At 31.7% G+C, this 25,216-nt stretch overlaps 1 protein-coding gene across 1 annotated transcript in view; it reads left to right on the forward strand.

Moving 5' to 3' along the window:
* Window positions 1-23,483, forward strand: part of LOC135135426 (two pore potassium channel protein sup-9) — an 81,936-nt gene extending 58,453 nt beyond the window's left edge. The window contains exons 4-7 of the mRNA XM_064064468.1: window positions 2,045-2,249; window positions 14,406-14,579; window positions 14,631-14,797; window positions 21,941-23,483. Of these exons, the coding sequence (XP_063920538.1) occupies window positions 2,045-2,249; window positions 14,406-14,579; window positions 14,631-14,797; window positions 21,941-22,073 (679 nt within the window). The 3' untranslated portion in view covers window positions 22,074-23,483. The remainder of the gene's footprint in view (window positions 1-2,044; window positions 2,250-14,405; window positions 14,580-14,630; window positions 14,798-21,940) is intronic.
* The last annotated feature ends 1,733 nt before the right edge of the window (window positions 23,484-25,216 follow it).

Genomic DNA, 25,216 nt, shown 5'->3' on the forward strand with positions numbered 1-25,216 from the left:
CAAAATTTTTCTGAATAAATCCTATATTAGATGTGCAAAATCTGATGAGTCTGTAGTTGTAATTTATCATACCATTCATATTTTTTGGATTTGCATATACAGGGTGATTCAAAAAAATTAATGGATGCGTGAATTTATTCTATTGATTTAATCAGGAACTACAAAACCGAATGGTTTGAAGTCTCGGAGATGTTTTAAAGTTATCATAGTCATGGTAAATTTTTAGTCAAAATGTATTTGTTCCTCCCCCCCCTAAAAAATTGATGACGTCACTTCAAAATTTTGCTGAATAAATGCTATCTTAAATGTGCAACAAAAAAACATAATAATCATGCAGTCGTCACGTTTCGAACACCGAGGGAAGTACAGTCTAAACTCTTTAGACCAATTTTTTTAATTAATTTAGTGAAAAAAAAATTTAAGAATCGGTCAGCAAGGCTGCTTGCTTTTCACTAGAATAGTTCTCTAGATCTCCCTATGAAGGTAGTAAATTACTTTGAAAAAAGCCACCCCTAAATTGCGAGTGTAGTGAGCACACTCAAGATAATGCATACATTATTGATCACAAAGAATAACTATATTTTTAATAACAAAATTGTTCTTAATAATTTAACTTCTCAGGTATATATTTTTTTTAATTTCACCTAAACGTGCTCCCTGCGCTCGCAATTTAAACTTCTTTTTTTAGCTTTTTTCTCATTAAAGTGTGCAATAAAGAGTCTCAGCGAAGTTGTTTGGATTCTATTTAGGAATAAATCTCTAAATTAAAAAAAAAACGCATCCGTAAAATATGAGCGCAGCGAGCACGTTTAGATTGATAGAGTCTCCCCAATTTTAGCAGATAATCACAAACAATTTTACAATTCACCGCTTTAAAACACCAAAAAATTGTCGTATTACTTATCCAGCTTCTCGGGAACTTTGACAAGTAATTTTTAGTAACATTAAACGTGCTCTCTGTGCTCGCATTCTTAGTATATATAATGTTTACGAATGAATCGTGAATTTATTTTATTATAATAATGCTATAAAGTTTTAATTATTTAATAGAATTTTTTTATATAAATTGTTTAAAAAATTAACGAATCAGTTAACTTTATTGATTAATTTTTGATAACAATGTTCATCAAAGAAATGTGATCTGGTTAAACCTGACCTACCATGACCTGACAAGTATAGGTCACTAGTTCAAGTTCTTTAGACCGAAGTTTTGTTATTAAAAAATCTCTGTTACCGTATTCCAACAATTTCCAAATATATTTAATGGTAACCTGCCAACCAAAAAACACCTCTAGTAACTTCAATCCTCAAATGTTTTTCAACGTATGGCGTAGCTAACATGGTACATCGCATATCTGTTAGTTTCGGACTATCCGCGTTTTCAGTCTAACTCCAAATTATTGTTACGTTAGCTACGACATATGTGCAGAAAACATTTGAGCATGCACAGGTATTTTTTATCGCTCGTTATATCACACAACGAGTTGTAAAATGCATATTACGCATGAATGGAAAAAGTTGCGCACCTTTTCTTTTCCTCCTTTTGAAACTCTTTGATTATGTTTTATTCCTCTGCTACTAACAGCGTTGCAATTTTCTAGTAAATTTGCCTGTCAATGTGGTCAATTCCACTACCAATATAACTTGAATAAATCGAAAAATCTCTAACTGTGCAATCGGCTTCCCTCACCCACCATATAATCCAAAAAAAGCCATCTAGTGGGTGATGAAATTTATTTTTAAAATAATAATGTTGGCATTCCAGCTTTTTAAGAGTTTCTTTGACAGTTACATATAAGTGACCGCAACTGTCAAACCTCATAAAGAGTGCCAATATCATTATTTTAAAAATAAATTTCATGGCCTACGGGAGGACTTTCTTTCGATCATGTATCACATATTTTTAAACACTATTTACACTTGGAAAATGATTTTAAATTTACAGTTATACTCTACATCTGATGTGCATGTAAATATAAAAAAAAAAGATGTTTTTAGTTATTGTGGTCCCGGCGCCTCCACCAAAATTGTGTTTCCATTTCAGTGTCATAATTCGGTCCGTGAAGTCTTCCTTGCACTGCCGGCAAACCGCAGCATCAGAACTGGACCTCATCTGCGTAGTGACGACGCTGAGTTCGTTGACCATAGCTGGTGGTGCTGCCGCCTTCTCGCGTTACGAAGGCTGGAGCTATTTCGACTCCGTTTATTATTGCTTCATCACACTCACTACTATAGGATTCGGTGACATGGTAAGTCCATTAAATTACTTGTCCCTTCTGCTCTAACACTTCGCAAAAAACTTGATGCGACTCCTGTATTGCCTAACTTAGATCGTATGAAATCGATCACGGTGACGTTGTTGCGAACGATAAATTTAGAGAAGAGAGCTTTCAAAGGATTTAGGTTGAGCCATTTTTGATCGGAGTAATAATTGAGAAAAAATTCCGAAATATATGGAAGGCGGATTTTTCGGATTCCTGCACTAACTGTTTTCTATTTTTATAAAACGTGCGTTCTGATGTGCGTGACACAAATTTGAGTATAATATTTTTGTTTTTTGAAAATTGAAACTATATTTTTTTTTATATATTATACTGTATACATAAGTGCTCTCTTGCAAGTATTTGCTGTTCATGGTTAGAGTGGGCCTAGTTAGGTAATTTTGAAGTTTTAACCTCTCTACTAATACAAAGTGTGTAATTTACAGATATTAGAAACAGGATTGTTAGTACAATAATCACCTCCTAATGGTAACGTATTGGTAATATTATTCTAGTTTTTTCTAAAATTGAACTTTGCACTAAAAATTAGGTGTATGTTTATATTTAGACTGTAAAAAATTAAGCATGTTATAAAAAAGATTTTTTTGATGAAAAACCAAAAATACACTTAAAATTTAATTTAACTTAAATATTACTACTATCAATTGGAATTCGAATGCGGTAACTGGTCACAAAATTTATTGCATTAACAGATGAACAAGATTTAGAAAAACATTTGCTGCTGCAAAGAAATGAATTACACTGAACATTTTCGACGAAGGTTCAATTAACTTTAACGACCCATTAAAAATTGCGATGAAGAATAAAACACAAAAGAATTACTGACCCAAATCTTTTCCTTAGAGAACTACCTTCATTTTGAAGGAATCATTTTGGAGTGCAATCTGTTTTTACCATTTATTACTTCCTGCAGTTTTATAACCACTGTTAACTCTCCTTTGTCTCTTTCGGATAAATATTTGCTTTAAAGAACGTTATTTTTGTATCCACTAAAATTTTATTGCTCTTGAAAAATTAAAACGGTAATAACTGTGTAAGCATATCCTAAATGACAATGTACTAGTAGCAGGTAGAATCCCATTCGGGAACATACTGTCTTTCTTTATAACAGAATTTGTTTGTTTGAAATAAATCTAAAAATGATTTAAACAATAGTTACAACGTATTTAATTAATATTAGTTCAAATACGAGGAGGGTGTAAATGCAGCAGTCACAATGGGGAACATATTACTCGTGTCCTAAAAGTTCCGATTTTACGTACAGCTGAATTATTAAAATTTCATTACAACACGGTTAAAAAACGAGCCACCGAAAACATTTTTTTTTTAAGTAAACGACCACATCAGGGGCTTCCCCCAAGCAAGATATTTTGTTCCGCAATGTATTTTAAAGGAAGTTTGTGAAAATGGAATTGAAGTGCTCTATAAAATGAGTCACTTTATGTAGGTACAAAGAAAAATCACTTATTTATGTGATGCTTACACTGCTAGTTTAGTATATGATGTTATTAAATAAATTATGCATTTTAGAGCAATATTTCATAATACGGGATTTCTACTCAGAAAGCAGAACCGGCATCGATTTATTATAGAGTCCAAAAGAATTTTTCATCTAAGAATAGTTCTCTCAACTTTTTGAATATTAACAATTTAGATGAACCATAGTTTTTTTGGAAGAAACGTAACCCGATGTTAAAACAAAAATGACTAGTGGTGGCTCATCCAAATAAATTTTTAAGATTCCCCCATCTCGTAATGCTGATTATCATTAACACGGGAAAGGCAACACTCGAGAAATAATATGAAACTTAGCTTTTCCTACTTTGATTGATTTTTTTTAATTGCAAAACAAGGCAGCAAAATCAAAAATTATTGCAAACTATCTCGGCCGATAATTAAAAAAACCTGTACAGGCCAAAAATTAGGGCCTTCATACGATTTCCAAATACGTAGATTATCTTCCTAGCATCTGAATAGAAATGGTCTCAAAATAAGATTAAGAAACTACAACAACCACCTCATTTTAACTACACGTTAAAAATAATTCTAGTGGGTACAAAAATAACGTTCTGAGTGTATTTGAGTTAGAAAAAGAGATATACAGGTAGAGCAAAAATATCAAATAAGCGAAATTTTGCAACTATCCGAAATTTTGTTATTCTCGGGCAGAAAAGACTAGACGTAAAAAATGACCTTTAAATCGCTTTATTTAGTATTTTTTATTAAAAAATATATTAATTCCGTGAATTCCAACTTTTATAACCTCAGTCTTACAGTGTTGACAACTTTCATATAAAATCCTACTTTTTCTCGAAAAAAGAGGTACTAAATATGTTTTACTTCCCGAGCATAAGTTGAGGAAGTATTGTAATAGGATCCATCCGGCAAATTTCTACATTCACATTTTCTCGACGTTTTATGATCCCTAGAATACGAAAAAATAAGTCTCCCGTTTTCATCCCTTTGTCGTCTGTCTGTCTGTATTCTGTGTTGAGTTTTTCCCCTAGGACCATTCGATCTTTAACATGGTCCTTTTTTTCTCTTCCACCATGACTAGTATTATCTATATTGTTTTTACTCTATAGTGGTTATCACAACAAGAATTCATAAAATTAAATCTTACTCTTATAATTTTTCAAAGAAACAGGATTTGTTCTTCAGAGGCCAGGAAAGTTCTGTCTAAATAACCTTAAACCAATTTTTTTTTGTTTATCATTTTGCTTAAACATAAACAAATGACATAAATGCCATTACAGGAGGAAATTTCGATGTCTTCTTAAACTATAACAACAATGAAATCACTATCAACTTCACATTATGCTAAGAACTGATTACATCCCTGCCATTTGGACATAATCTTTTCTTTAATACAGACTAACGGGTGAGGAACATAATTCGTGATCGTACTTTACTGTGTTTCAGAAAACGTATGTCGGTACTTTCGAAACTCTTAACCTATTTCACTTTAGCTGTCAAAAATTTGAATTCAAAAGTCAAAACTTTGATAACTCATGATATTTTACACAATCGTATAGATCTAATACTCAAAATTTTGTTCTCATATAACCGAGAAAAAAATGTCGTCTAGCAAACCATTGAGATTTAGTTTTAACAAAATGTACACCAAATGCTCGATTTGACAGTTACAGTCAAACACATTTGCACATAGTAGGGAACCGGAGACATCATCTCTTGTAAGAAAGATTGAAACACTATTGGCGTTAGAGTAAGACTAGACGTGACGTGTGTTTAATTTTTATTTTTTTATTTTAACCTGTTAAAGTATTATATTTATAAAATGCCGCAAATACAGTAAAAATATTTAAGACAAAATTTCCTTGTATTCATGGTTGCGTATCTCAAAATTTAGTATTTCATATTACCCGCTAGTTGGATGACGTCACAGTAAGGCTAGCTGTCTTTAAAAGGGCGATCTACGGGAGTGGACATACGCAAACCTTACTAATACATGACTTTGTTGTTAAATAAATTGCCAACATTATTATCTTAAAAATAAATTTCTTGGCATATGATACCAGATAATCCGGGAAAAAAAATATTTTAAAAACAAATTTCATGGCTTACTAGAAGACTTATTTTTCAATTCAAATTCTTGTTTTACGAAGAGCTAGAGACCGTAGTTGATCTTTTGTTAATAGTACCAGACTAACTTTAATTATAATTATATTACATATATTAAACTCACTATTTTTAAATTATAGTATATATTTTTTAAAATATTGTTTAACAACGGAGCCGAATTGATGATAACATTTTTTTTTACAGTAGTATAATTGAAACGTACAAAAGCTGTTAAATAAGTAATTTTTTGATCAAATTATTTGTAAAAACGGTAATAAAATACACGGTTTAGTCGAAGAGAATTTAGAAGTTTGGAATGATCTGTATAAATTTATATATACAGCGTGTTATTGAAAGGTACGTACAAAATAAAATCGGCAATTGGTCTTGAAGTATGGGTGCTAAAAGTAAAAAAAAGTTCAGGTAAAAGTGTTCTCTTTTCAGAGATAAAAATTATTAAAATTTATGTCCAAATTCGCCTCTGATAAAAAATCATCTTTCGTTTCTATAGCAAGTCTTGACAAAAGTTTTATTGTTACATTATATAGGATTTAGTAAAATAAATTAATTTTACCTATTTATCCTTCAGTAGCGTCTAAAAAGGTTGGATAAGGGTTAATTTTCCCCTTATAATTTTGATAACAAAAAATAAGTTTTTCACACTTCTTAGGCTTCGCGAATAACTGTCAATTTTGTTGTACGCACCTTTTAAGAACACCCTGTATAAAAAGCAGTGAACCTGACCTGGCCTGACCTGACCTGACCTATCAACGTCTAGCCCAAATTGCTAATGATAGAAATTTGAAATTTGGAGAAGATATTAATTTTATACTGGAGGCATCGTTTAAGACGGGATTTCTCGAAATTCATCCACTCAGCGGGTGAAAAGGGGTGGTAAAATTTGTATAGTACCAATATTGTTAATGTAAATTTAAATTTTTACGTGAAACTTGGTATCAATGCTCGCTCTTCACACAAATAATGAAAAAAGTATTTCAGCATTTTTCGAGATTCAACCCCTAAGGGGATGAAAAGGAGTGTGTATGGGAAAAAATATTTGGATGGTAATGTTTACTTAAAACCTAGTATTAATCCTCTTCAACACAAATAATGAAATACGTATTTAAGCATTTTCGGAGATTCAACCCTTAAGGGGGTGAAAAGTGTTGGTTAAGTTTCTATGATAAAAATATTCTATTGTAAATTTTTGACGTGGTATTTAGTATTAATGCCTAGACAAACACGTATTTAAGCGTTTTCCGAGGTTCAAAGGGGTGGAAAGTGGTGGCGAAGTTTCTATAGGAAAAATATTTTTACTGTAAATCTTTACGTAGAACTTGGTATTAATACTCTTCAACACAAATAATGAAACAAGTATTTCGGTTTTTTTCGAGATTTCACTCCTAAGAAATTGAAAGGGGGTGACGACGTTTGTAGGAGGAAAAATACTTTTATGGCGATTTTTACTTGAAAGTTTGTATTAATGCTCCTCAACACATTAATTACTTCAAGCTTGGTAATAATTCTCTTCAACACAACGAATCGTCCACAGGAGCGAAAAGCTAGTAATACGATAAATGAAGAGATTGAGTGATAGGAAAACAGATCCCAAAATAATTCAAAATTTGGTATTAAGTACACAATCAGATCTTAAAAGTAACCAATTAATCAATTACTCAAGTAAGTAATTAATGTCATTCTCGATTTAAAATATAGGAAGAATTATCGTGATTCTTTTAAAACATCAAAACTTATGACACTCTCTTACCTTTTTATTTACATACTCATTTTCAGCTCTCACTCTTATATTCATGATTCGTGACTACTAGAACCACAGAGACCTATACTAAAAGCTCTAGATTGAAAAGAACTCAAGTGACTCATAGACATCACGTCATCTACCAGTAACAAGGATCTCGATGAAGAAAAATTTAAAAGATAAATAAAAAATATATATTAATCGATGAAGATAAAGAGTTTTTGTATTTTTATTGTAAAAGGGTCCACCGACGAATTGATGCTTTCAGGTTTTCTCGACGTTTTATGATCTCTAGAATACGATAAAGTAGGTCTTCTGTTTCCGTCTGTATGTCGTCTGTGTTAATTTTTATTAAACAGTTAATCTCCGAAATTACTAGATCGATTGTTAGCAAATTTCATATATGTGTCAGGAAATTGATTAATCATCTCCACCAACAAGGAGATAACCTCATCTCCAAAGTTTATAGTAACAGTGTTTAAGTATTATCTAGACATGCAGATTTTTGGAAAAAAAGGCACAATTTTATAACAACATTTTACCATTTAAGTTTGAAATTGCAAAATCGAATAGTCTGAAATCTTGCAAACATGTTATGATTGTCGTAAGCATGGTGAATCCGTAACCAAAATTTATCCGTTTACTCTTGCCAAAAAAATTGAAGAGCTCATCTGAAGATTTTGCTAAATAAATTCTTTCTAAAATACACAAAATATTATGACTTTTTACTTGTGGTCTATCAATATATCCATAGTTTTTAATATTACTTATACAGGGTAGAACAAAAAAAAAATATGTATAGCGTGTTCCTTTACTTGTACTTTAACAATCTACAGATATTTTTATCTTAAATTGTAGGATTTATCATTTAAAAATATTTTTTTTATAATTTTTCGAGGAAACCGTATTTGTTCTGTCGAAATAATCTTCGACAAATTTTTTTAATGTCAAAATTGTGTCATCTTTATATTTTATGTACTATTTAACATTATACTAACTTATTCACAGTCTGTTTTTTAACAATGTGTAAATTTACCTACCTATTATATAGTACCAAAGATAACGCTAGAAAAAACTATAAAATCAATTGTTAAATTTGTTCCATTTATTGTCAACACACGTACACAATGTTACTTATACTGGCAATGCTGACTCTATAAAGTGTCAGTGTACACTGGGCAAAGCCAAGTTTCTGTACATAAATTAAAACTGTTTGTAACATATTGGCAAAATACTAACTAATAAAATACCGTTCTACAAAAATACGTCGTGTCGGCAGTTTGCCACTGGGAAATTGGTCTTACACACGTCCAAGTTTTAGTTGTTACTTTAACAATACCCGCTACATAGAAATAACACCCTCATTATGTTATCATATTTTACCTATAATATTTTGCAAAGGAAATCGCATTAACTAAACTACGGTATTTAAAAATGATTGGCTCAGTTGTTTCCGCAGCAAATAAACATTGTATAACGTTAATACCCTGGTTGAAAATGCGGTGAAATCAGGCATAAAAAACGTAATGACGTCAGTAACAATGAATCCAGTGATTTTGTGCGTCGCATAAATTTCATTACAAACAACAAAGCAACTTTACGCAAAATCGATCTAAATCGCATGCAAATATGTTTTAGAGGAAAAAAATTCGCACATAACTTTTATTGAGTGCATCATCCCCATTTGCAAAAAATATTATTACAAAACAACACAACTTCTAACCGGCTATCACCCTTAACAGTCCTATAAAGTTGGAAAAAATGTCATAAATTCGTTTTCTCAAGTGGATAATATTTTATCAACAACGGGCGTGAATACTGGTGTTTTTATACGATATTACTGCCATAATTTGCTTGATAAATTCTCTAAACCGCTAACTAAACGATAAAGTATGTTACGATGGTAGAAATTTTGTGTCGGTTTTTCGGACGAAGAATCTCAACTTTGCAACTCAAAATATTCTCGAAAAATTTAATTATTAACATCTCAACTTCTGAATAAATTATGATACACTTAAGAAAAGCATTTTGCGTGCTCGTTATTAATTTTTCTCCAATTAATTTCATTTAAAAGAATAGACCCTGGCCCAAGTTTTATCGAGTTATGAAAGGGCCACGTAGCGCGCAATTGGAAGACCGGCAACCCTTAATTATTTACCCGTTCCAAAGTTCGCAGTAATAAATATCGTAAATGTTCCCCAGACCGTCGTCGACTAAACCCTCGAAATTCTTTACATCAAGTTACAAAACAAGCATCGCTGCTTGTTTCTGAGACCAAACGCGAAACTTGATTAGAGTCGTAACCGCAAGAATATGGCGCGCCGTTCTATTTTTCCTGTAAACCGACGCGAAACGGAGGGAAATTAACATCAGTTTGTTATTTACCTAGGTGTTAGGTATTTGAAAATAAAACAATCATAATGTAATTTCATAAAATACAAATAAAGTGTTTAATAATATACGTGGTGAAACGCCTGCAAAGGGGAAAAATGCAAAATAATAATAAATAAAAGTAAAATTAAGAGATAATTTAATTTATTTAAATTCAAACAATACAGGTGTGATACACTCCACCATAATCAGGTACTAATGCGTTGGCATACAGTCTAACTTGATAAAAATTCTTCTTCTTAAATATAATTGTGCGCACATTTAAATCCCATATTCACCCTAAAGTAATTCGCAACAAAATCTCTCCAATTTTCGCATTAGTCTACTACGTGCTAGAAAAAAAGGGCCAGAAACTAAGGGTTCAGAAACACGGACGTTGTTACTCTATTATGTCTATTGCTTACTACCACATAAAAATTAAAATTTGGGTCACACACCATACACACAGTCTTATACCAAATTTAAATCATTTATAATTCAGTATAATTGCAACAATTTCAACCTCAACATTAATCCATTGCAGCTAATATTCACATTACACATGTCAAAATGGTCGAGATCTATGAACACAACCATGTGTTTCATAGATTTTAAGAATGTTATAAATAGTTATTTAATGGATAAAAAATAATACTTTGCATTGTTTTTTGGCTTTTTAAAATTCGGGATTGTAAACACTGTGTAAAAATGGTACAAAAAATACTTGGTTCAGTTTTATTGACATTTCTCTCATCGTGGTTTGCTATCAATTTTCAATTAATCATCGCGAAATTATGTACAAATAACTAGCACATCAAATTACCATCCATAATTTAATATCTATGTAAATCTGCCCCTCAAATTTACTCTACTTGGTTTTACTATCTTCATACTAAGTAATATGTAAGGTCAGTTTGACAACTTAATTTACAGTTCCTATTTAAACAAAGCGGCAAACGTCAACGCGCACTTTGATATTGCATTTATTTATTCACGTTAGTTATACGTAGTAATAATCTGTCTATATTTAGATAAAATTTAGAAATAACCTGAAACATTTTGTGTTGATAGTATAACAAATATTTGGCCTGTACTATAACACTACCATCAAACATAGTTCAGATAACTTACTTCGTAACTAATGTTTAACCTTTCGATGGCTTCTACTTTTTTTTAATTTTCCATCTAATTTGTTTGTTAAATTAATCAATCTTCTCTAAAATGCTCAAAATAATAATAATTAATAATCAATGCATATCATTAGGTACTTGGTCTTAGTACCCGTAATGATAGAAGTCTTGCCTGAATGCCGGTCATTTCCGGGTCAGTGGTGGGTCTTAATAATTTTAGTATTGCCTATGTAGGATTTTGGAAAAAAAATCAAAATGATATTCCGAGAGTATTCGAGAGAATCCGGAAAAATTCTACAGACTTCTAAAGATAAAAAAAAAACGAGAGAACTCAAGAGAATGCGGAAAAATACGATAGAATACAAAAAAAAACTAAGAGAAGAGGAGAGAATTCGGGGGAATCTGACATAATCCTTAAGAATTCGAAATATTTTCAAAAATTCACTAGAAAATACGAAAAAATCCTAAAGAATCCAAAAGGATAAAAAAAACCGACAGAATATCGAAGTATAGAAGAGAATATGAAATAATAAATTGAAAGTATTCAAAATAATCCGGAACAATCCGAACTACGAATAATTTCCAAAAAAATTAGAGAGAATTCGAGAAAATCCGAAAAAATAAATTCCCAGAGAACTCACTACAATCCGGAAAAATCCCAGAGAATCAGAGAGAATTCGGGAAAATCCAGCAGAATCCGAAAAAATCCGAATGATTCCTAGAGAGGAAGGAAAAAAAGACCAAAATTTCTAAAAAAATCTATTAATCAAAAATCTAGAACTTCCAAAAATAGCCTACTGAGTTTTAAAAAAAGATTGTAAAATTTTCGGAGGCATCCAAAAGAATCCGAGAGACTCCGAGAGAATTCGATAGAATACATAGGAATACGGAAGAATATTAAAGAATACGAAAGAATATGAAAAAAAATCCAAGAGAATCGAAAAAACTTCGAGAGAATCTGTAAGAATACGAAAGAACTGAGAGACTCCTAGGGAATATGACAAAATCAGAAAAAATCGAGAGAATCCTAAAAAGCCCGAGTAATATCGAAGAGAATACAAAAGAATACTAGAGAATTCGACGAAATCCTAAAGAATCCGAGATATTTCTAGAGAATCCGATAAAACCTGAAAAAAACAAAAAAGCAAAATTAAAAAAAAATCCAGAAATAGTTCACTGAGTTTTAAAAAAGGTTTTGCGTAAATATATCATTATTATAGATTGCAAAATTTTCGAAAGAATGGGAAATGATCCGAAAGAATTCCAAAGAATATAGAAGGCGAGAGAATTGAAGAGTATTTGAAATAATCCGGAAAGATCCGAAAGAATCCGACAGACTTCTAGATAAACATCGTGAAATACAAAGTGTTCATAAATGATTTACATCTAGTGGGAGTAGTGGGGTATGAAATTTATTTAGTAATATGCTGCTCATTTGACTTTTTACTAGATTAATTAATCTATCAATAAGTTTTCAGATGAGTAATAAAATTTTAACGTTTATTTCTTTAAATCCGTCTAGAATAAGATAAATTTATTGTCGAAGTTTTTTCAGTCCGACCAAGAGATTGATTGAGATGGCAATTCTCAATTTCTGCCTCCAAAAAATGTATCGGGTCAACACCCTGTATGTTCACAACAAAAAAAAATATTTAGTACATGGTAATCCACTAATGAAGTGTCTTATTCTTACATGTGACAGAACTTAACTGCAAAAATAATTTTTCCCAGGAAATTGGTTTTCTTTTTTACCAATCTTAAAAGTATACCCAAAAAGAGCAAGAAAATACTGAAAATTAAGTCATTCTTTACCTCAAGATAAAAATATTTTGTTGTATTCGTATTACACTTTGTTTTAAAATGTACCGAGTAATATTAATGTTTGCAAGTTTTTTTGTCAGGTTGGCAACGTATTTAAAATTTTAAGATGCCATACCTGATGGTCAAAGTGACTTTATCACAGCTGCCTTTGTCTCAACCAATCAACACATTTTGTTAGACGTACTCATGTCAAAATTGACAACTGTGAACTAACATACTAGCATGGATGCCAATAATACAGAATTACCAACACAAAAATTTATTTCATTCATTAATAGTGATCCGGTATCAAAATAAAAACGCTGCCTAATAAACATGTTTAAAAACTCATTACGGGAGTATTTCTTTTTCTTCTTGTGTTTCCTCTTTAAGAAAGGTTGGCGGTCATTAGCATTATTTGAACCTTGTTGACGGCAGCTCGAAACAGAATGACAGTGCTTTCCTTATACTAGGACTGGAAAAACGTACTAATAGTGATCATATTTACGAGTAGCATGTCCTGCATATCCTCTGTATTGTTAGTTTACAATAAGGTATCACCTGCACAGCGCAGATTATTATCAATTACCTTTCCACCAATTACGATTTGTTTATCACAATTTTCAAGTGCTTGTTTAAATATTGTCTCAAAACACATCCTTGGCATCTCCCCTTAAATATTTTGATGGTCGATCCTCTATTTTAATCTTTGCTTTCTGGATCCAGGGCAGATTGTCTATCAGCCTTGTGTCTCTGACATCTAAATTTGAGATTTTTAATACTGATATCCTTTTTCCGTGTTGGACACTTAGATTGAACAGTACCAAATGTCTTGTTCTAGTCAAAAAAAAACAGACATATAGATCTTTGTTTATGTTCCCGCATCTTTGTAGGTGAACCCTGACAGCAATTAATAGTTCTCTGCTGACCAAGTTATTTCTAAAGTTAAACTGTGTTTCTATTATGTCTTTATTTTAATGTTAGTTTATGCACTTTTGAAAATTATGTTTTACATTAAGCTGGGTAATCTGGTGCATTGATTTATAATGGATTTAATTACTTATTTTATTATACTAGGATAAGTATCTGTATAAGTCTTTTCGGTTGACCGCTAAATAAATGTTAAATGTACATTTTTAAACAAACTATTTTTACATATGTACAAAGAACGGTGGTGTAACCGTTTTGTATATATTGTTGTATTTCTTTAACAGGACCTCAAAGACATATCTTTTTCGGTTCTGCCACCACTAAAATATTAAACACTTTCATTAAAAAAATAACTGAACATTAACAAAAATGCATTCCAACATTTACCACACATAACTTCTTCCCAGAAAGAAAAAACGCAAAAACCACACAGAAATCCTCGCGATATAATTAAATCGACACTCGACATCCAGCATCCACCAGCAAGCAAACCGGCCTGCTACACAAAACCGCCACCGTCGAGGACTTTTAACCCGAAACATGCATTTTCAGGTAGCACTTCAGAAAGACAATGCTCTCAGTAAAAAACCGGAGTACGTCATGTTTGCGCTCATCTTCATCCTGTTTGGCTTGGCCATTGTAGCGGCTTCATTGAACTTGCTCGTTCTTCGCTTCGTCACGATGAACACGGAAGATGAGAGGAGGGACGAGGCGCAAGCTATGCAGGTCTGTATTGAGTTTTTTCATAAAAGCAATCATCGAGAAATACATTTGCAGGCTCTGGCCGGGGCTGTGAGACTCGAGGGCGACGTCATCACGGCCAATGGCTCGATTTTGAGCGGCCAAATGGGCCATCATTGTACAGAAACCACTTCCCTAGACGCTGATGATACCTCCGTGTGTTCTTGTCATTGTGGCTGTTTTACTTCTAATAGTAGGCACAGGTATGAAAGTTTCCGGAGAGAGTCGTGTAGAGGTTTGATCAAGTTCTGGAGAACATGCGGTGTTATTAACAAAATAATCGGGCGGTCTTCCACGTATATTGCATGGAACAAAAGGAATGGGATATAAGTTACAAAAGTGTAGAGACAAAACAGGATTTGATAAAAATCCTTCAGAAATCTATTTAAAATCAAACGAAGGAAGCCGCAGATTTGAGTTCACAAGATTACTGTCCTGATGAAACTCTTTGTAGTTCTTTCGCTGAAATACTCGAAACTATTTTAGAAAATTTGGTTTTTGATTTATCCGGCTTACGATTTTACGGATTACAAATCGAAAACTAGGTACGTGATTATAAAGATATTTCAGAACTTACATGTTCAACTGAATTTTTAGATCTGTATAGTAGGCAACACTTAAATATAGTACCAAGAGTTGCTTCTGTTGATGTAACTATACTTCCTTGTCACTTAGATCACTCAGTGAGATCACTAAAACATCACAATAGGAAAGTGACAGTTAGAGCCTTGAACAAAAATAAACCTTAATGACTAATCGTTAATCGACAGTACCAAAGCGGAATAATAATGAATGAGTGCATTATATTCTTTTTCTATAAGTTGTTAAACCCCTAATCCATAAAGCTCTAAATTGCCGATCCTCAACTGAGAGCTAGCAGTCATCAAATGTGAAACATGGCCGTATCTGTTCTACTGCACGAAGAATTTAACTGAAGTGTCTGTAAGGCTCGTGTACATAATCTAATATAACTTAAATATTTTTGTGTTGTTATACCGGTATTCCGTTAACTTTTAAAATTATATATATTGAGTGTTCAATTGAGAATATCATGAAGTTGGCCTTGATTTTTAATGAACACTGTGAAGTATGTAAAAAAAACTATGCCAACGTGATGGCTTTTTCAACTGAACACCAGTCATATATAGTATTTGCCATCGTTCTTATTCAGACACTTCTATAACTAAAAACCGTTTACAATTAACCGAAAGATGTTATCAATTGTTAAATTTTAAGTAATGTGGTGTTTAAATAGAAATTACAAAGACAATATATAATTATAAGGTGTTCAAAAATGTTGCACTACCTCTACGATACGTTATTAAGGATAGTTTATTGATGAAAGTGCACCAATAAAAGCAGCCATCTTGAGACAAACTTTTGATTTTAATTTCTACCACAAATTTTTGACGAAAATATGAAAAAGTTGAACGTCGTAGACAAAAACAAATCAGCATCAAACTGTAATTTTTCAAATCAAAATGTAGTATATTATTATACGATTTAATTTGGCATATCCTACAATGTTGTACTCGAAAAAATAAGACAGCCACGGGTCTTTTTTTAAGTCACAGTATATACAGCACAGGTTATACACTCCCGCGGAAGTTGCAGCTATTTTCACTTGAAAATCTTTTTTTGGAGGATCAGTCTATTTTCTTTTTTATTTCTCTTCTTTAAAACTTTATCTTTTTGCCCATGCCTTGTATCTTCACTTTCTTAAATCCTGTTCTACCTGTTCTTTTCATCTTAATTGTGGTCTTCCCTTACTTGTTTCCCGGTAACATCCATTATTTTATCACTTTTATAGCGTTTTTCTTCTCTCTTCTCTTTATACATATGTTCATAACTCTCTGGACTTTTAATACTCTGACTATGTCATGGTATTCCATCCAATTTCGCCATTTATCGAAGATTATATTTCCTTTTCATTAAATATGTTTGGTCCGAATTATTTTTCTTATTATCTTTTTTTTTTAATTTTCAAGTGTTCTTCCTCTTGTTCAGTTAATCTACTTGATACATATAGCCTTATGGTTATTTTGTGCATAATTTTCATTTTTGACTTTAAACATTTTTCTATTTCTGTACAGTGCATCGTTTCCTACTTCAGTTCATCTTCCTCGAAGTTGAGTCTCTTCAGTCTTAATTCTTTAAATTGTTTTCTCCATCGCAAGCTAAAATCGACTGCAGCGAGCGACCCCCTACTTTTATATTTTCTAGACCTTGCATGACCGCCAGAGCACGCAGTAATAGATCTCCCGTTTCCGCCTATCTGTCTGTCTGCCGTCTGTGCGGATTTTTATTAGACAAATAATCTCCGAACTGCTGGATCGATTGTTGTCAAATTTTGTATTTATATTAGGTATATCATGTAGATGGTAAAACGCTAACCAAAATTTGACTAATCATCCGCACCACCAGTGGGGTGATGTCATTGTCAAAATTTATAATAGTATTTTTTTAATTTTATAGAATAAGATACATGTGGTGTATGAAAATGAACATCCAGAAAAATTCACAATTGTATGACAATATTTCGCAATTTAACTTTGAAACTGCAAAACCGAATGCTCTGACATCTTTTATCTCTTTTATCGTTGACAAAATTGATCACGTCATTTCAAAATTTTGACCTTACCTAAACACCTTCGAAAAATGACCATTTTTATAATATTGTAAGAATTTAAGTTGATATCTAATATTTTGAAAAATCTGGTCTAGGACCATCACCACGCTATGTCGAGATCCATATCTTAGAATTTTTGGTGGATTTTTAGGCACCGTCACTAAAATCTTAATTTTTCAGTACCTCTCATATGAAATTTTTTATTTTCCCCGCCCACTTTCAAAAATTACGAAAAAACATTTTTTGTTGATTTCGACCTCCAGAAATTGTTTTCAGCGTCGTTTCTCATGACATTCCTTAGAATATTGTTAAAACTCAAACAGAATATTCCGAAAACTTTGGTCCAAGACCATCAAGTCGCTGTTTTTCAATTAAGTTCGTCAAGATCTTCTATTTCCCAGAACTTTTAGTGAATTTTCAAGCAACGTCACTAACATGTTAATTTTTCTATACCTCCTGTCTGGAATTTTTGACCTCGTTTGAGCACCTTTGATAACTATTTAAAGAAAATCTTAGGTTGATTTGGACGACCAGAAGTTGTTCTTGGTTACGTTTTTTCCCAAAATTCCTGGAATTATACCAAAATCCCCAAAATAAAATTTGGCAATTTTTAGAATATCGTAAAAGTTTGAATTTGAAACAGAATATTTCGAAAATTCTGATCCGGAACGATCAACACACTAACGATGTTTTTTTCAGTAGGTACCTATCATACGAAGTTTTTGACCTTTCTCCCAATACGTTATAAACTTTTTAAGTTTTTTTGTTAATTTCGACCCCCAGAATTTATTTTCAGGTTTATTTCTCCCCAAATTTCTGGAATTTTTCCAGAATCGCCAAATTAAAATATGACAATCCTTAGAATACTGTAAAAATTTAAATTTGAAACCGAATACTTCAAAAAATTTGGTCCGACACCATCATCTTAGTATTTACTAAGATAAGACTGACTTTTTCAAATGATATAACCTATAAGAAAACAGAGGTCTGAGAAAATAAAGGGCGGGTGGGCGAGGATAGTACTTGTTAAGGTAATACTGATTTTGGCGAATAACATACCCTCGAAGAAAAGAAAGGTGGGTGGATTGGGCTAGTGCGTATTAAAATTATGACAAATGAAAGGTATCATTTACCAAAATCAGTTTTGCCTTCGCAATTAGTAGCCCCGCCCACCCGCCCGGTGTTTTCTTAGAGGATATGTCATTTGCCAAAATCACTCTTATCTTAGCAGGTACAAGTAAGTAATTTGTCTTTGAAATATGCAAAATATTATAATTCTATACTTACAGTTTATGAACGCGCTCATAGTTTTTAGAATTACTTATACACGGTGACTAAAAAAAATTAATGAAGGAGTCAATTTATTTTATTGATTAAATCAAGAACTGCAGAAATGAATGCTTTAAAATCTTGCAGTACCATGTTGCATTTTTAATCAAAATATATCCGTTTATCGCCTCCAAAAAATTGATGACATGATCTCAAAATTTTGCAAAATTAATCCTATCCAAAATGTGCAAAATATGATGAGTCCATACTTGTGATTTATCACTGAACGAGTCAATTTATTGTATTGATTAAACCAGAAACGACCCACTCCGATTTCCCAAAAATTTAGAAATACAACATTGTTATGATTAGTATCCTATTCAAATTCATTGATATACTGTCCTTGCAAAAATATGTATATTAATCAGAAAATGTTGTTAAAAGAAAGCTCATTTGAAACACGCATACCTTTATTTTAAGTGATAAGGGTTATCATTTAAGAAAGAAAATTTGTGTAATGTTCTTCTACCATTTTTCTTCTTTCCACAAACTTTCAACGTTATGTAATTATTTTATCTTAACGCTTAAACAAGCAAATCTCTGCTGAACTATTTTCTTGAATACAACCCTAACGTTTACGAAAATTTCAAAATGGAACTGTGGTCACAGAATGACGTAAATATTTTCCAGGCTGATAGTACAAGAACCGTCTACGTAACACAAATACGCTATAAAATTTTATTTAGTACACAAAAATAATGTGCGAAAAACACTAACAATAATTTAGAATTTGCAAAACTCTCGTTACTTCGATATTATCACGTTACAATCTTGACGGTGTGCAAAGCAATAAAATCGGAACCCTGACGTAAGTCTGACGTTTATATTGAAGGGAATGTAGTTATATCAACAATGTTAATATATGTATATGTATAAGTTTCAGATGTCACCATAGGTAAATATATCAAAATATCTGCCTAGGAAAAACTAATACTGAAAATGGTTCATTTCAGTCTTGATATCACAGACTCAGTAGGACAAATAAAATCTAAAATAAAACAAAATACAGCATTAATTGATTCCACGCAATTCTCTGCAATCAGTAACCATATTATTTTGTCATTGATACTCTGTCCATGAATAAATTAAATATTACAAAATTCTTCTACCAACTGAAATGTATACATTTTCTGACGCAGAAACCTTTATTATAGATGAAAAACAATTAAACGATATTTTCTATTAAAAAAAATCTGTAACGTGATCTACACAGAATTTTCCTTGCCTCTAAAATACAGCAGTAGGTAGAAAATATCACTGACGTCATCAAACTGTGACGCTCTTCGGTAGCCGGATTTGCGCGCGAATTCAAAATATCTTTGTAAACTTTTGTAAAATTTGGAGCTGTGACGCGCGTATCAAATTGCTGAAGCTAACAAATTCGAGATCAGCACCAAAACGTTCGTTTTATGAAACGGTAATCGCTTGGGACTCGACCAGTCGATGTGATACGATGCGTTTTAGCAATGTACTCTAAAGATTACTTCTATAAATTTTTGCTACAACGGCGACGTCATAAACTTTTGGTGACATTTATCACCATTTCTGAGATAATCGATAATATAAGTTTGTTGATACTTTTTTTGGAACACCTGTGGGACATTTTAAACAATAAAAACGCGTTCCTGATTTTTTCAGAAGGTATGTAAAAGCTTGCCGTGCTTAAACATTTCGAACAAATTTTAGATACGTGGTACACACATAAACAAATAATTCTGGTGTACTTTTTCTACAGCAACTTTCTTGATTTTGCCAGTAATATTGCAAAGCTTACATTTTTCCAAGTGTTTATTTTTGCTAACTTACATTACCTCTCAGAAATATGAAAATTATTCGTATTAATGTAACGTTTACATGAAAGTGTTTGCCGTCCGAATATTTGTTTTAATTAGCTTTCCTGAATTTTTTATCGAATTTAATACATGAACACATTGTATGTTTCTGAAAGGTTTTTAACCTGTTTACATGGTCGCGTAAAAATTGCGACACAATGAAAACGTTTTAGCGGAAAATTTAATTTACACGTAATGTTAGGCTTTTAAAACCCAAAAATATTTATCCGGTTTTTAGGCGATAAATGTTTGCCGATATATTTTTTAAATATCCCGTAACTGGAAATATGTTTTCGATGTCTACCATTTATATATACGAAATGCATTGAAAAAAATATAAATAGAATTCCATAAAAATTTAAAGAGTGCAGTTTAAGAAATTTACTCCATTCGACAAGACTGAGTGGTTGTTTACACTGACTAAAACTAACCTACTTAATAATTACTTCCTTATTTATACACTACGTTCTCAAAGTATATCTTTGAAATCACCAGAAGAGAGAATAAACTTGCTTATGAAAGCAGTTAATAACTGTTAATTCTTAAATGTCGTCGAAAGGTTCTCAAAATAAAAAAAAAGTGTTCAATCTTGATTCGTCCTGCCTGAGATCGAGAAAGATGGTGGGCAACTAGTTGCTATATACTAGTATAGCTGTAAATAAAGAAGTGATTATTATAAAGGTTAATTTAGTCCCAGAAGAGGATAGCAGCCACAATTTACTAAAATTTTCGGGGTTTCTGGGATATAGCCCCTGTGCTATTATTTAATTTGACTAAACAAAGCTTGTCTATAATTTTTAACTTAACGAGACGGCTACTAAGTACTAGCACGAAGTTATTATCCAGGAGTTGTAAATAAACTAACGAGGAGTTGTATCTTTAAACTTAGAGGGTTTGTTTGACTTCGAAATTGAATGGGTAGAACCCTCCTAAAATAACACTCGCCACGTGTTGTCTCAAAAAAAATGTGTTCATAACATAATAATTTTATTCAACTGAAATTAAGTCACAAAAATAAATTAAAAAAAATATAAATGTATTTAAACAATTAAGCATTTTATTCACAGTTTGTTTCCACACAAATCATATTATTTGCACATACTTTTGACAACAGCACCAAATAAAAAAAGTCTTTATGTAAAAACTGAACAAATAAAAACCTGTTTTAAAATAAGTTAATCGTTTAATAAGTATTATCTACCAGATTTTTATGCATTTTTTTTTTTGCTCATAAAGATCTTATCACGTTTGTGTAATGGATTTTAAACATGCCAGTGTAAAACTAAAAGTAAACAAAAATTTTAATTATGTTGGACGAACACAAAGATTGTCAACGTTTCTCTGATTTTTATTACTGAAACTTACACTGCAAATATTTTGTTCACCTGATCCAATAAATCGATAATTTGTAAAAAATGTCGGTATAAAACTAATTCAAGTTTATTTTAAAGGAATGTGTGTATAAAAGCTGTCGATGACAGTACAACCCACATTAATAATATAATATGTAACCTATTTGTATTGTAGTATATTGCATTGTTGCTAAATATTTGCAGGTTCACAGTACGAAGGTCACCCACGCAAATCCGGCATTTGCTTCCTGTTCTGCCGATGCACGAGCTTCATCTTCCCCAAGGGCCAATATTGCCCCCACCGGCGATATACCCCAACCATAGGGCTTCGATATGATTTCCTGGGGCATAAGCCTACATGTTCAATGTGATACGTAAAAACTAGATAAAAAGTAATCAATTCGAACGAAACGTTAGTGGTTTTTAATCATCGATTGTGTGAAAGGATGAGAAATCGTCTCATTTTATGAAACAATAAACGTAAAACCGCACTAACTGAAACGTCTTATGAAAAAGTATGAAAGCACAAATCGATATTTTCCATTCTTAACGATAAGTTCTCTAGTCTTATGGGTTTTCCGCTTGAGGGTTTTATACTTGCGTTCTGCATTCTAGAGTCGATCGTTTGTATAAAAATTCGATGTAATTTTGGTGTTCATTTCTGATTTGTCACATCAGATGCGTTGTCTTCTTTCCGAGTAATCCTCGATTTGGAGTATTTATAGTAGATTACCTTAACGATAGGTATACAAAGTATTATACGGGTTGGAAAGTTACCCACTGAAATTTGGGATCAAAGTAAAATAATACCTAGTTGCCAAATTTTATCATGTTTCTGCGGCACTTTTGAAAACGCAGAGCGTCTAAATTTGTTACGTAGATTTTATATCAATTCGCAGATCTGTCATTATGTGACGAAGATTTGCATCTCTGCAAAGACGCAGAAAACTTGAAATGTATCTGATGTCGTCCAACTTTCTGTAGTGAACTCAATCGATAAGAAAAGAATCTTAATGAAAAAAGTTTTCAAAAGCGTTTGCAGAAAGTGAATGTTCTTCCGTTTCCTTAAAAAACTCACCATGCTTTAAAAAGATGCCAATATAAAACCGAAATTAGTAAGTGGTGCTTCCTGAAACAATGCTTTTTACCACACTGAGCTTAAGGGCCTCTAAAAAACCCTTAATAAATGTGAAAAAATCTGCTCATCTGCATAACCAACCGTTATTGACCACGAAAATAACTGCAGAACTTTGCTTATATACAATATTTCCGTGAAAATTGAGCAGATTTTGAAAGTGCATTGTAAATAACCAGACTGCATTGTACATAATCCAAGTACTGATTTAGTCATTTTTTGAAACAATATAATTTTAAATTGTACGTAGATTTTTGATAAAAGTTGTTTTAAAGAAAGAACATGTCTAATCGATACATTTTCAAGATGGTTATGAATTTAGGCCTAAACATTAAAATAACAATATAATTAGATTTTACACTTTTACCAGAATACGAATAACGTAGTCTATAGTACAAGTCTAAATTTTAATCAGACACATGTAAATTATATCGCGTTCTAAAGAATTGTTCTTTCTGTTAAAACTTATGTAAGTAATGTATAATTTTTCAGTCATAGTATGTAATTATAAAAAAATGTGTCAACCATTTGAAATGTTACCTATTAATTAAGCTTTTTATTGAAAATTGTAACTGCTGAATGGTTTAGATAGGTTAAAACTGTAAATACTACCACATGTTGCAAAAAGTGAACAAAAATAGGTTGTAAAGGTGTGTATACATAGTTCTTTCCATCGAAACCAAGTGGATGTCCACACTTGCCATGTAAAATTGTAACTAAAATTGCATTTCAGTTGATACCTATTATACACAACTACCCAAAAAGAAGAAGGATTTACATTTCGACTCACGAGTAAAATTGTCAATAGTTTCCTGAGTGTTTGCATGTATTGCAAAAATATTGTAGATATACAAAGAGTAGAACGTTCAAATTTATTTTTAAATTGGTCAATGTTCTAAAACTGATTGCTAAAAGGACCATGTGTAAATAACCTTTTACTAAAGACGACAAATTTTAAAGACAGCCAAAAACGAATGTGTTGAAAAACGCATATTCCAATATCATAATTTTACCGTTAACTAAAACAATAACTTAAAATCTATCTAAACTTTTATTAAAGCTACACGTAAAACTTGTAAATAATTTTTAATAAAGAAGATAAATTAAATGACGACATGTATGCATTAAAACCACATGTGTACTGCCAAATATGAATTTGTTTTTATTAAAAAGTGAGAAATGGATTTGACTCTTTTTACACCTTCCCTCTATATTTATTTCATACTCCCAAAGAATTTATTAACTTCATTTACCAACAATTTCAAACAACAAAGGATTTACATTATGTTAAATTATATTTAGAAATATATTAATTCACGTTAATAATTAAATAAAAAGTGTCTTCACAACAAACAAATGCGATCAAAATCAAAATCAAGGGATTTGGTGTGCCTCCCACGTTGCGAGAATATTTCAATTTTGAAGTGACTGATGTTAATTTTTGTTAGAAAGAGCAGAAATTTTGAAATTTCAGAACAGTATACAAATTAATCAACTGGTTTGATCTACAGACCAGAACGCACTCAGGCCAATGTCGACTCTAAGCGTTCAAAAACTATTTGATCTATAATTTAAGCCTTGTTCCGTGATCTGATACACATCCTAGCCAATTCGACCTGTGTTCGACCATAATTTCTGCGGGAAAGAATTGCTTGGTCGGACTTCACAACGAATAAATTTTTTAGTTCATTTGTTGACTTCTTTTTGTTTTAATAATGTTCAGCGAAATAAACAGGGTCCGACCATAAATCCTATTTTGCTTTCGTGCTACAATTAATTTTAAAAATAAGAACAAAATATTTGACTGTTGTAAAAGTGTCACTAAAGATTCTGCAAAGTCGATTTCTTTAAAAAAGTGAACATCTTAACAATGGTACATAATGTTCCCGAATGACAAAATTTACATTTCAAAGGTCTTGACCGCTGGTTTACCTGAATAGTGAGTGTTACAATCATACACATGATTACATCGCATTTGTTGAATAACATACAGATAAAGAAGAGCAGCATGATAATAAAAAATCAAATTATTCAGTTATCTTAATAATAAAATAAAATAACTTGACAACTACTTTATATCTTAAAAAGTAACTTTGTCTTTGTCCGCGTCGAATTTTTATCCCCGAAATTGAGATTTTTCGATTTTTCGGCTTTTCCATTTTTTGCTTTTTCAACTTTCGAATTCTTAATTTTTCGAAATTTTTGTTTTGGGATTTTTCAGTTTATTTATTCCTCAATTTTCGGATTTTTCAATTTTTCCATTCTTCAATTTTTCAATTTCTCGACTTTCAGTTTTTCGATTTCTCAATTTTCCGTTGTTTCGGTTTTACGTTTTTTCAGTGTTT

The sequence above is a fragment of the Zophobas morio genome, unplaced genomic scaffold (assembly GCF_036711695.1).
Source record: "Zophobas morio isolate AGI-343-1 ecotype UQ-CSIRO unplaced genomic scaffold, CSIRO_AGI_Zmor_V1 ptg000024l, whole genome shotgun sequence".
Taxonomy (NCBI): Eukaryota; Metazoa; Arthropoda; class Insecta; order Coleoptera; family Tenebrionidae; genus Zophobas; species Zophobas morio.